At 50.9% G+C, this 13200-nt stretch overlaps 2 protein-coding genes across 2 annotated transcripts in view; both read right to left on the reverse strand.

Moving 5' to 3' along the window:
• LOC133279591 (heme oxygenase 2-like) overlaps window positions 1–13200 on the reverse strand; it is a 230566-nt gene that overhangs the window by 208658 nt on the left and 8708 nt on the right. The window lies entirely within an intron of this gene.
• Window positions 1–13200, reverse strand: part of LOC133279586 (zinc finger protein OZF-like) — a 53387-nt gene that overhangs the window by 20685 nt on the left and 19502 nt on the right. Inside the window, exon 3 of the mRNA XM_061473445.1 lies at window positions 8033–8044. Within this exon, the coding sequence (XP_061329429.1) occupies window positions 8033–8044 (12 nt within the window). The remainder of the gene's footprint in view (window positions 1–8032; window positions 8045–13200) is intronic.

Below are 13200 nucleotides of genomic sequence, written 5' to 3' on the forward strand. Positions count from 1 at the left end.
TTGCCGTATTGTGGGAAAGCATCGGAGATGGAAGGCAGCTGTATGGAGTCCTGGACGACAAGTTGCAGAAACTGCTGAAATAGAGGGTGAATCGAGTCAGTTTGCCGAGGTGAAAGCCATCCAGCTGGCCCTGGACATTGCTGAATGAGAAAAGTGGCCAGTACTTTATACTGACTCATGGATGGTGGCAAATGCCCTGTGGGGGTGGTTGAAGCAATGGAAGCAGAGCAACTGGCAACGCAGAGGTAAACCCATCTGGGCTGCTGCACTGTGGAAAGATATTGCTGCCAGGGTGCAGAACCTGGTGGTGAAGGTACGTCATGTAGATGCCCATGTACCCAAGAATCGGGCCACTGAGGAACACCAGAACAACCAACAAGTGGATAAAGCGGCTAAGATTGAAGTGGCTCAGATGGACTTAGATTGGCAACATAAAGGTGAATTATTTTTGGCCCGGTGGGCCCATGACACTTCAGGCCATCAGGGCAGAGATGCAACATACAGGTGGGCCCGTGATCGAGGGGTGGACTTAACAATGGACACTATTGCCCAGGTTATTCATGAGTGTGAAACATGTGCTGCAATTAAACAAGCCAAGCGGTTAAAGCCTCTTTGGTAATGGAGGACGATGGTTGAAGTATAAATATGGGGAGGCCTGGCAGATTGACTATATCACACTGCCACCAACCCGCCAAGGCAAGCGCCATGTGCTTACCATGGTGGAAGCAACCACCGGGCGGCTGGAAACATACGCTGTGCCCCATGCCACTGCCCGGAACACTATCCTGGGCCTTGAGAAACAGATTTTGTGGCGACACGGCACCCCAGAGAGAATTGAGTCAGACAATGGGACTCATTTCCGAAATAACCTTATAGATATTTGGGCCAAAGAGCATGGCATTGAGTGGGTATATCGCATCCCCTACCATGCACCAGCCTCTGGGAAAATCGAACGGTACAATGGGCTGTTAAAAACTACACTGAGAGCAATGGGTGGGGGAACTTTCAAGCATTGGGATACACACTTACCAAAGGCCACCTGGTTGGTCAACACCAGAGGATCTGCCAACAGGGCCGGCCCAGCCCAGTCAGAACTTTTACATATTGTAGAGGGGGACAAAGTTCCCGTGGTGCCTATGAAGAATTTGCTGGGGAAGACAGTCTGGGTTATTCCTGCTTCAGGTAAGGGCAAACCCACTCGTGGGATTGCTTTTGCTCAGGGACCTGGATATACTTGGTGGGTAATGCAGGAAGATGGGGAAGTCCGATGTATACCTCAAGGGGATTTGATTTTAGGGGAAAACAGCCAGTGAACTCAATTGTATGCTGTTGCCTGCTGTGTAATGCTTTTATAGCCCATCAACTAGATGTCTCCAGGTCACCAGCGACTGGCCCTGACTTCCCTCCAGCCATCATCCCAACAGAGAATGAACTTTGAACATCATGGACCGAATGGACTCGGCAGCATTATAGGGATTGGTCCATGCACTAAGAAAATGATCTTTTCCTCTTGGTCTGTATGTATATGGATGTATATATGTGGGAGAGCGATGGTGTATTGAAAATGTGGGATCTGAGCACAACGTGAATGGTATGAAATAAGGGGTGGATAATGTCCTGGGTTCGGCAGTAGCAGTCATGGTTTTTTTTTTGTTTTGTTTTTTTTTTGTTTTGTTTTGTTTTTTCCTTTGTGCTAGCTGGTGCAGTGCTGTGTTTTGACTTCCAGCCTGAGAACAGTGTTGGTGAAGTCGATGTTTTCAGTTGTTGCTAAGTGATGTTTACCCTGACCAAGGACTTTGTGAGGCTCATGCTCTGCCAGGGAGGAGGGGAAGCCGGGAGGAAGCAGAGATGGGGCGCCTGACTCGGGCTAGCCAGGGAGGTATTCCATACCACAGCACGTCATGGCCGGGGTGGGGGGTGACTGGGAGTTACCCGGAAGGACACGGGCTTCCGGGTGGAACTCGTCTTCTTGGCCGGTGGTATCGTATTCTCTTCCCTTGTTATTTTCCCTTATCACTGTTGTAGTTGATAGTAGCGGTGGTGATTTGTGTACATTGGTTGCTGGACTGTTCTTGTCTCAACCCGTGGGAGTTGCACTCTTTCGATCCTCCTCCCCGTTCCTCCGGGAGTGGGGGAGAACCCCGGTGGGGGGGGGACACGGACCTCGATTGTTGTCAGCTCGGCACCACTCACTGGGAGTGAGTGAACAAGTTACCTGACTGGGTTTAAACCAGGACAGTAGGACTGAAGTTTTTTCAGGGGTGAACTGTGTACTTGAGAGAGAAATACACGGTACGCTGAGGGTAACAGCATTTACTAGAATGCCACTTAAGGCAACCTTGGCCTTTTCACATAACAAAGTTGGCTCTTGCACAAAAAGACAAGCACCAGTCCCTTCAGCTCAACTGAGGACACTACATACACAGGACCACATGGAAGCTGAGATTTTTCCCAGTACCATCCAGCACAGACATGATGAGCCGTGAATTCAGGAGACAAGTCAGCACAAATCAAACCCCTGTCCTTTTCAGTACTAGGCTATCACATGAGAACTCAGAGGAAGGGAAGTAAGAATCACTGCATCTCTTACCATTACACATCCCTTTTATTCAGAAACTGGTAGCTGAAAGCCCACAACACGGTCACCCCTCAGGGCCCTCATTTCTCCCGGGTTTGCTGCCCTGGAAGAGGACGTGTCTTACTCACTGAAGAATGGGGTTAATTGAAGAATAGGGTTGTAAACAAGGAACCTCGAGGATGTTAGGCTTTGTTAGCAACTATAGAGAAAAGGAAATTACTAAGATAAGCTTTGCCAGAACCGCCTGGTGGTTACTGATACGACTGATATGACAAGGATCCTAAAACAAAGTAATGAAGAAATAACCACCAGGGGTCCAAAAGCCCACTACAACATTTTTGTAGGCATACAGGAGGCATTCTCTAAAAGTATGATGTAACGCATGTAATCTAAGGAATATGGATGTTTAAGGAAAATATAATCACAGCCTGGTTGATGCCTGGGAGAGACACACTTGGAGGAGCTATCTCCCATGTCTCCCGGTACCGCAATAAAGAATACCTGCTTGTCAACTTAAAACTTTGTTGGCGAGTTCCTGGAGTTTTCTCTGAAACAATCTGGCACCCCAGATGGGATCCTCTCTGCTCGGCTGCAGGACCCAATGAGGACAGGTCTCCCTAGGGCCCTCAGGAGTTTTACCTGGAGGGACCCCTTGACTCATTCGGATCACTGTGGGAGCAAACAAGAACCATCCTCATAAAAAGTATTCTTTTCTTTTGTATAGTCTGTAAGGTGCAGGGGGCATCTTGCATAAAGACTAAAATGGTGATTGGGTTGGATGATTTTGGTCTTGTGATTTTGGTGTTGGTGACAGACCGTTATAACTGTTAATGGTTGCTGTTCGACAGAATTTTAGTCTCTGTCTCAAGTGTTGTAACTGTGTGGAGTGTGCCTGTGGGATCCCGTGTGTGTGTGGGAATGCAAGACTGACAATGGGAAATTGGCAGAGTGAAGACATCTTGAAAAGGAGTCCTTTAGGGTGCATTTTGGCACATTGGAAAGAACTGGGAGGGTTTCCTGGGGGCTCAGTAAATAAGAAAAACGTTGGTGAAATATTGTAACCAATGGTGGCCATTGTATACTCTGGAGGATCAGGAGAAATGGCCTAAAACTGGAACTCGGAATTATAATACATTGTTGCAATTAATGTTACTTTTAAGGCAACAAGGAAAATGGGATGCAGTGATGCATGCAGATACGTTTTTCACTTTAAGAAACCACCCAGAGTGGCAGACGGAATGTGAAATTAATATAGCTCTGCCAGATCCCTAATTTTGGCTTTAGGAAAGGACAGGGAAAAACAGAAAGCTAAGCTGGAGAGATGTTGTTTAGCCTGTGATATTGGGGAAATTATGTTTAAAGTTAAAAAAAAAAACAAAAAACAAACACCTAGACAGAGTAATCGGGAAGACAGGTCGGGGGATTATGTATCACAGGTACCTCCGAGAGGAGCACTCTCGGCAACTGCTCCATCTGTTACTGATAAGGAGGAAGAGGTTGCTGTCACTGGCAACAGAGCAGAAGGACTTGAGAATGTTAAAGAAGCGTGGAGAGCGTACAGGAATCGGGAACAGATAGAGAAGAGCGAGCTGAGTTGTGCTATGGGCACGCCTACAGTGACTGCTTTGGGACAAGTAGAAATTGGTGGAGGAACTAATGCGAGAGGACGAGGCAGAGGTAGAGGAGGAATGTCAGGCAGAGGTGAGAGATTGAATTTTCCTGTGGGATGGAATCAGTGTGCATGCTGTAAGGAGTTTGGACATTGGAAGTGAGACTGCCCTGGGGGAAGCTCCATGGTGTGGCTCCGGTGACTGAATTGGAACTAGACTAACAAGGACCTGGGGAATCTACCCTAGCAGATCCACTCATTAAATTAAAACTAGGCACTAGAGGAAATAAAGTGGAATTTCTAAGTGGTTACAGGAGCAACTTATTCAACGTTAAATCAGAGGAAAAGAATTTGTTACAGATGTGGTAGCTACTAGTCACCAAAAAAACAAAACAACAAAAAAACAATGAAAAAACAACAACAAAAAAAAAACAACAAAAAACCCCAAACCCACATTCTTTCTGAAACCTGTAGAGTATAAACTGGGAAAACAAATCGGAATGCATAAATTTTTATGCATGCCAAATTCTCAAAAAATCTTTTATTAGGGCAAGAAGCAACATTTAAAGAAGGCAAAATGGAATTAAGAGTCCAAACCGATCAATTAATTGAAGTTTTGAGTTTATCTTTAATTCAGCAGAAAAGCAAACAGGAGGACCTCCCTGAAATAGAAGAAATCCTTAAACAGGTGTATCTGGGAGTATGGGCATCTGAAGTTCCAGGTAAGGTGAAAAATGCTTTGCCTGTTGAAGTGGAAATAAAAGGGGGGCTGCCCAATTAGAATAAAACAGTATCGCTTAAAATTGGAGGATCGAAAGGGAATCAAAGAAATAATTAAAAAAAAATATGGATTATTAATTGAATGTGAATTAGAATATAATACTCCTATCTTGCCAGTAAAGAAATCCGATGGGAAAAGTTAGAGATTAGTTCAAGATCTCAGAGCAATCAACAAAATTGTGGAGGATATTCATCCAGTAGTAGCTAATCTATATACCTTATTGACTAAACTAATACTAATCAGGAGTGGTTTACCGTTCTGGACTTAAAGGATGCATTTTCCTGTCTGCCCCTGGCCAAAGAAAGTCAGAATTTATTTGCTTTTGAATGGGAAAACCCTGAAAAAGGAAGAAGGACACAGCTCACTTGGACGGCGTTACCTCAGGGATTTAAAAACAGTCCAACCATTTTCAGAAATCAATTGGCACGAGAATTAGAATCCTGGGAAGCATCCACTCAGACAGGAACTTTACTACAGTACGTGGACGACCTGTTAATTGCTACCAAAACTGAGAGAAAATGTGTTCAATGGACTGTAGAACTGTTAAACTTTCTGGGGCTAAATGGATACCGGGTATCTAAATGGAAGGCTCAACTAATTCAAACTCGAGTATCTTATTTAGGATGCAAAGTAACAGGAGGACAACCAGAACTTGGAGCAGCTCGGAAGGAAGCAATCTCTCAAACACCGTGACCGTCCACAGTTAAAGATATCCGGACATTTCTGAGAATGCCGGGATGGTGCCAACCCTGGATCCATGATTATGGTGTTCTGGTAAGACCCTTATACGAGCTGCTAAAAGAAAATCCAACCTTTCTAAAATGGACAGATCAAGCTGAAGAAACATTTAAAAGTTTAAAGACAGAGCTCATGAGAGCTCCAGCTCTGGGGGTCCCGCACATAACTAAACACTTTTGGCTATATTCCTATGAGAAATAGGGTGGGGTTTCTCAGCCTTGGGGGTTTTGCAGGTATGCAGATACGACTGATAAGACAACGATCTTAAAACAATGTGATGAAGAAATAACCACCAGGGGTCCGAAGCCCCACTACCACATTTTTGTAGGCACACAGGAGGCATTCTCTAAAAGTATGATGTAATGTATGTAATCTAAGGAACATGTATGTTTAAGGACAATATAATCACAGCCTGGTTGATGCTCAGCAGAGAGATGCTTGGAGGAGCTATCCCCCGTGTCTCCCGGCGCCGCAATAAAGAATACCTGCTTGTCAGCTTGAAAACTGTGTTGGCGAGTTTCTGGAGTTTTCATCATCAACGAGCAGGTGGCTCGAGCAGCTGCCCTCTTCCACTGCAGAGGCTGGAATGTCATTTCTTTTGCTTCATGAGCTCTGCTCATCAAGACCTGGCTGAATGTTCAGGGTAAACACATACCTTGCCGGTGCCCTACCAGAAGCCTCCTGGGAGGAATCCAACAACTACAAGAGGCAGGATAGTGGGGCTACAAATTGGAGACAAGGCTTAATACAAAACACCTCAGCACTCCAAACATTTCTTTCCCAATAACAGTGTTCAAACCCTCAGAGAAAACATCCCTGTTTCATCTAGCCAGCAGTTAGTTTGCCCCAGACACATTTCCACAGCAAGTTTCACGCTCAAGATGCACAGCCATTCTTCTCAGGGTAGGAAGACACTTAATCCCCACAATCCAGTGCCTTTTGAACGAAGTAGACACTGCTGTGGCAGGGAAGCAGGACTGAAGCCCTGGCTTTGCTTTTGACACTCTTCGGAGAAGCTCAGTAATTTGCAAACATCCAGGTGGTACAGAGTTCAAGTTTGCTGTTCAACCAGCTTACAACTTCAGGCTATTTCCCCACATGCAGACCTTGCATCCTTGCTTTAACGAGCAGCAGCAGAACATGGTTGCACCCACCCAAGCATCACTGCAGTGGAGACAAACCCCAGAACCCCAGGCCTAGCAGCTTGAAGAGCCTTCACAAAGGTAACCTGGCACTCACCTCAGAAGAGCTGCACACCTTCTCCTCCTCCCACGGGGAGGTTTTGGGGGCTGGAAACGGGGCCTCACAAAGTAATTTTTACACGGCACGAGCCCCCGCGCAGGCGCAGTCCATGGAAGGCAACGCGGCAGCGTTCAACGGACGTTTATTGTGTGGGGTCATTGCGAGCGGCACCAGCCATGGGAGCTGACCCTGGGGTCACCCGGTCCCAGCCCTGCCAGGGCAGAGGCACCTGAACGTGTCCAGGCAGGGCTTGGATGTGCCCAGAGAGGGAGCCTCCACATCCCCCTACGCAGCCTCTTCAGTGCTCTGACACTGCAACAGAACAAGTTCTTTCTCATGTCCAGGTGAAACTTCTTCTGTTTCAGTTCATGGCCACTGCTCCTCATCCTGGGGCTGCCCACTACTGAAAAGAGTCACGCACTTTCCTTCTGGCACCTGCCCCAAACCTCCAATCAGCTCCCTCCACCACCTCTCCTCTTCTTCACCTCTGAGGGCTCATTCTCCTAGGAAGAAACTGCTTTTACCCTCCACAAGCACAGTGATCAATGGGAGTGGGAGACACCGGGCTTTGCTCCCAGGGTATCAGACCTCACTGCTCCCCAAACTCCCCCCACCTAGGGCTCCCCAACCCTGTGGGTCTGCTGGTGCCGGAAGAGCAATGAGCTCGCTCTGAAGCCCTTTCCACACTCAGCACAGACGTAGGGACGCCTCCCGGTGTGGATGCGCAGGTGCCTGGTGAGGTGGCCACTCTGTCGAAAGCTGACCCCACAGTGGGCACAGGCGTAGGGCCTCTCCCCGGTGTGGACCCGCTGGTGCCGGATGAGCTGCATGTTGTCAGAGAAGCTTTTCCCGCACTCAGCACACTTGTAAGGCTTCTCCCCAGTGGTGAGTTCGCTGGTGCCGGACAAGCTGTGAGTTCTCGGAGAACCTCTTCGGGCACTCGGCACACTTGTAGGGCTTCTCCCCAGTGTGGGTTACCTGGTGCCGGATCAGCTTTGAGCTCACGCTGAAGCTCTTGCTGCACTCTGAGCACTCATAGGGCTTGTCCCCGGTGTGGACCAGCTGGTGTCGTGTCAGGGCTGACCTCTCGCTGAAGCTCTTCCCGCAGGTCCTGCATACGTAGGGTTTCTCCCCAGTGTGGACCCGCTGGTGTCGTGTCAGGGTTACGGACACGCTGAAGCTCTTCCCGCAGGTGCTGCACTCGTAGGGTTTCTCCCCCGTGTGCACCCGCTGGTGCAGAATGAGCTTCGCGGTCTGGGAGAAGCTCTTCCCACACTCGGCACACTTGTAGGGCTTCTCCCTGGTGTGGACCCACTGGTGTTGTGTCAGGCCTGAGTTCACGCTGAAACTCTTCCCGCAGGTCTTCCCGCAAGCTGAAGCTCTTCCTGCAGTTGCTGCACTCATAGGGTTTCTCCCCCGTGTGCACCCGCTGGTGCTGAATGAGCTTCGAGCTCTGGGACAGGGAGCCCTGCACCAGGGAGCTTGATCACTACTCTGACAGTTAATCCCTATATTGCTCTACTTGCTATGCCACATCTCACTCACACAAAACACTCATTCACACAAGGGCTGGTCTCTCAATCACCCACTTCACACAGAATGTCCTCTTGTTAGCAAGACTACTAAATTCTGACATCGCCAGAGGCTGTCCCCGCAGGCAAAGGGTCTCTCTCCGAGTACCTGTGGAAGGCTTCAGCTCTGCGTGCTGGGAAGGCTCATCCGTGCCAGACCAACAGCAAATGCCCACCTCAGGGGCAATGTACACAAGTTTTAGAATGACAAGAGACATCTCAGTTTGTCAATGGCAGCAACAAGGAAGCACCAAGCCAAGCCCTCACAAAGCAGTTACCTCCAAACCTTGGCAGCACAGATGTGGTATTAAGTCATCTTTCCGCATTATGCGGAGACTGCCCTGGTGCAAGCTTTAAGAATGACAAAGATAGGAGGATGGAGACACTTTCAGTGCCTAAAATTCACAGTTTTTTCATAACATACTAAACAGTTTTTTATGACAAAGTGTTATTTGAATGACTGCAATTTACATCCACTGAACTGTGACACGGCATTAACTGAAGATTTAATAACTGATCACAAAAGCTTTGATTGTAAATGCAAGTCATACCTAAAAGAGAGTAAAAAAGCTGGGAAGGGATCTTACTTATTTTCCCATATTAAGACGGGTGAGTAGGACTGAAGTTTTTTCAGGGGTGAACTGTGTACTTGAGAGACAAATACACGGTATGCTGAGGGTAACAGCATTTACTAGAATGCCACCTAAGGCAAGCCTTGGCCTTTTCAGACATCAAGCCTCACTGCAGTGGAGAGAAACCCCAGGCTTGAAGAGCCCTCACAAAGGCAACCTGGCACTCACACCAGAAGAGCTTCACACCTTCTCCTCCTCCCATGGGGAGGTTTTGGGGCCTGGAAATGGGGCCTCCCAGAATAATTTTATACTGCCTGATCCCAGGGAGGTTCAAGACTTCACCTGAACATAGCCTACATCTAGGAAATAATTCAAGTCTAAGGCACTTTCAGAGGTGCCCACCTAAACGCTACCTCTGTCCCCCAGAGCCACAGTCCAGCACCTCAACAAAGTGACCAAGGAGGGAAACTCCTGCTAAGTTCACAGATCTTGTCCAGTTCTCCACTTCGGTAATCAGCCCTTGTGCCAGGCACTGCATCCGGAATCTGTTTTCTCATACTGCCTGGGAGAACAGCACAAGGGGCACATCAGTCAACCAGCTTCGCACCTGGGGAGAGTAGGGATGGAGTGTGACAGGCACACATGAACTTCCTGAACAGCCTTTGGTCTGGGGATAGCCAGTACTTGCCCTGCCCATCCCAGCATGCAGTCAGCTCTGCCTGGGACACCCCAAGCAGGGACAGTGACAGGCACTTATAGCTGATGAATGTAAAGCAGTGTTGTGCTAGGCACTATGAGGCTTGAATAACAGATCTGTTTCACCCAACAAAGGAGAAGCTAGGACAGCAATAGGCTTCATAGGCCTTCGTCCTTCAAGCTCTTTATTCAGCTCAGCAGGATCAAGAATTATAGACCCATAGAATAGCTGGGGTTGGAAGGGACCTTAAAGCTCATCCAGTTCCCAGCCATGCCATAGGCAAGGACACCTTCCACTAGCACAGGTTGCTCCAAGCCCCGTCCAACCTGGCCTTGAACAATGCCAGGGACGAAGAGACACGCGCCCCCAGGGCAGCAGCAGAACCCAGCGCATCTACTGTCCTGAAACACTCAAGATATCCTTATGGAGGAGCTGTGTGCGGACACCACTGCAGGGAGCCGCTCTGGCACACTCCCTCAGCCACTGTGCAGACGCTCGCCCGCGGGAACCGAAGGAAGAGATGGGAGAGGCCTGACAAGCGCTGGCCCGGCACAGCCGCACACAACCTCGCTGCTCCCGAGCACACGGCTGGCAGACGGCAGCACAGGACCCGACAAGCTTGAGGACCAGGCCAGAGCCACGGGCCGGCGCTGCTCCCGGGACGGCCGCCCAGGCATCGCGGGGGAAATGTACACGGACGCCACCCTCACACGGCCCACACGGTTTTCTCGGCCAGCGCAGCCGGTACCGGGCCTACATGTCCCCGGGAATCGGAAGCGGGGAATGGGCCCAGCAGAGCAGAGCCCCGCGGGAGGTGGCAGAGACCCGCGCGGCGTAATCCCGAGTGCCTCAGCCCGGGGCCGACCCCACCGCGTTATCATGGACACGCGCCGCTCGCACTCACCCTCTGCCGCAGCCCTCGCCACCCGCCCTCTGCCCCGCGGCGTGAAACAAACGCCGGCCCGGCCGCCCCGAATTTATCACCCACGGCGGGGACTGCGCAGCCAATCAGGAGCCGTCCGTGGCACTCGCCCGCGCCGCCGATTGGTGGAGGCGGCTGGGACACCACACAGCGGGCCTAAGTCCCCGCCCCCGCCTCGTTTCGCGCACCCACGGCCAACGGCGGTCGGCGCGAGCCCCCGCACAGGCGCAGTCTGGGAAGGCAACGCGGCAGCGTTCAACGAACCTTCACTGTGCGGGGTCATTGCGAGCGGCACCAGCCATGGGAGCTGACCCCGGGGGTCACCCGGTCCCAGCCCTGTCGCGGCAGGGGCACCTGAACGTGTCCAGGCAGGGCTTGGATGTGCCCAGAGAGGGAGCCTCCACATCCCCCTATGCAGCCTCTTCAGTGCTCTGACACTGCAACAGAACCAGTTCTTCCTCATGTCCAGTTGAAACTTCTTCTGTTTCAGTTCATGGCCACTGCTCCTCATCCTGGGGCTGCCCACCACTGAAAAGAGTCACGCACTTTCCTTCTGGCACCTGCCCCAAACCTCCAATCAGCTCCCTCCACCACCTCTCCCCTTCTTCATCTCTAAGGGTTCATTCTCCTAGGAAGAAACTGCTTTCACCCTCCACAAGCAGGGTGGTCAATAGGAGTGGGAGACACCGGGCTTTGCTCCCAGAGTATCAGACCTCACTGCCCCCCACCCCTGTGGGTCTGCTGGTGCCGGAAGAGTGCCAAGCACACTCTGAAGACCTTTCCACACCCAGCACAGGCACAGGGATGCTGCCCGGTGTGGATGCGCAGGTGCTGGATGAGGTGGCCACTCTGCTGAAAGCTGTCCCTGCACTAGGAACAAGCATAGGGCCTCTGCCCGGTGTGGACCTGCTGGTGTTTGATGAGTGCAGAGCTGCGGCCGAAACTCTTCCCACAATCCGTACACTCGTAGGGTTTCTCCCCAGTGTGTACCCGCTGGTGCTGGAGGAGCTGCGAGCTCCTGGCGAAGCTCTTCCTGCACTCAGCACACTTGTAAGGCTTCTCCCCAGTGTGGGTTACCTGGTGCTGGATCAGCTTCGAGCTCACGCTGAAGCTCTTGCCACACTCAGAGCACTCGTAGGGTTTCTCCCCGGTGTGGACCCACTGGTGTTGTGTCAGGGCTGAGCTCACCCGGAAGCTCTTCCCGCAGGTCCTGCACTCATAGGGTTTCTCCCCAGTGTGCACACGCTGGTGACGGATGAGCTGTGAGTTCTCATAGAAGCTCTTCCCACACTCAGCACACTTGTAGGGCTTCTCCCCCGTGTGGGTTAACTGGTGTTGGATCAGCCTCGAGCTCACACTGAAGCTCTTCCCGCACTCAGAGCACTCGTACGGTTTCTCTCCAGTGTGGACCCTCTGGTGTCGTGTCAGGGCTGAGCTCATGCTGAAGCTCATCCCGCACTCAGCACACTTGTATGGTTTCTCCCCGGTGTGCACCCGCTGATGTTGTGTCAGGGCTGCGCTCACACTGAAGCTCTTCCCACAGGTCCTGCACTTGTAGGGTTTCTCCCCGGTGTGTACCCGCTGGTGCCGGAGAAGCTGCGAGTTGTCAGAGAAGCTCTTCCCGCACTCGGCACACTTGTAGGGTTTCTCCCCAGTGTGGATTAACTGGTGCTGGATCAGTTTCGAGCTCACGGTGAAGCTCTTCCCGCAGGTCCCACACTCGTAGGGTTTCTCCCCAGTGTGCACCCACTGGTGCTGGACAAGCTGCGTGTTCCTGGAGAAGCTCTTTCCGCACTCAGCACACTTGTAGGGCTTCTCCCCAGTGTGCACCCGCTGGTGTCGTGTCAGGGCTGAGCTCACACTGAAGCTCTTCCTGCAAGTCTTACACTCATAGGGTTTCTCACCTGTGTGCACCCGCTCGTGCTGGACGAGCTGCGAGTTCCTGGAGAAGCTCTTCCCACACTCGACACACTTGTAGGGCTTCTCCCCGGTGTGGGTTACCTGGTGCTGTATCAGCTTTGAGCTCATGCAGTTCTCATATATCTTCAGTCTCCCCATGGAAGGGTTTCTCTGCTGGATAACATCCGGCAGCCTCCTGAAGCTTTTTCCACACAGTGCCGCTCGGCTTGGCCTCTTCCCCAGAGAGCTCTGAATCCTTTCTGACCTGCGTGGGAGAACAGGGTCCTGTGTAGGACCCTGGGAACTGTTCTCCTCGGAGAGTCCTGAGCAGAAACCCTTGGGCTCCACTGGCCGGGGGATGCCTTGATGGGCATTGTCTTCATTCGTGCTCACAATCCCATCTTCAGCTGCAATAAAATGAGAATCCAGACTAGTCACAGGCAGGACTGGAAGCTTTGGACAGGGCAAATCACAAGGGGCCAAATGCTAAAAATTCAGCACGTAGACTGAATTTAAGTATAAAACATTCTGCTATATCCTGCACTCAGGACATGGTAATTCCCTCCAAACTAAACAGTGGATTTTTCAGTG

Source organism: Pezoporus flaviventris, unplaced genomic scaffold (genome assembly GCF_033815535.1).
Source record: "Pezoporus flaviventris isolate CSIRO_AGI_PZ_B2104156 unplaced genomic scaffold, CSIRO_AGI_Pfla_v1 ptg000078l, whole genome shotgun sequence".
Taxonomy (NCBI): domain Eukaryota; kingdom Metazoa; phylum Chordata; class Aves; order Psittaciformes; family Psittacidae; genus Pezoporus; species Pezoporus flaviventris.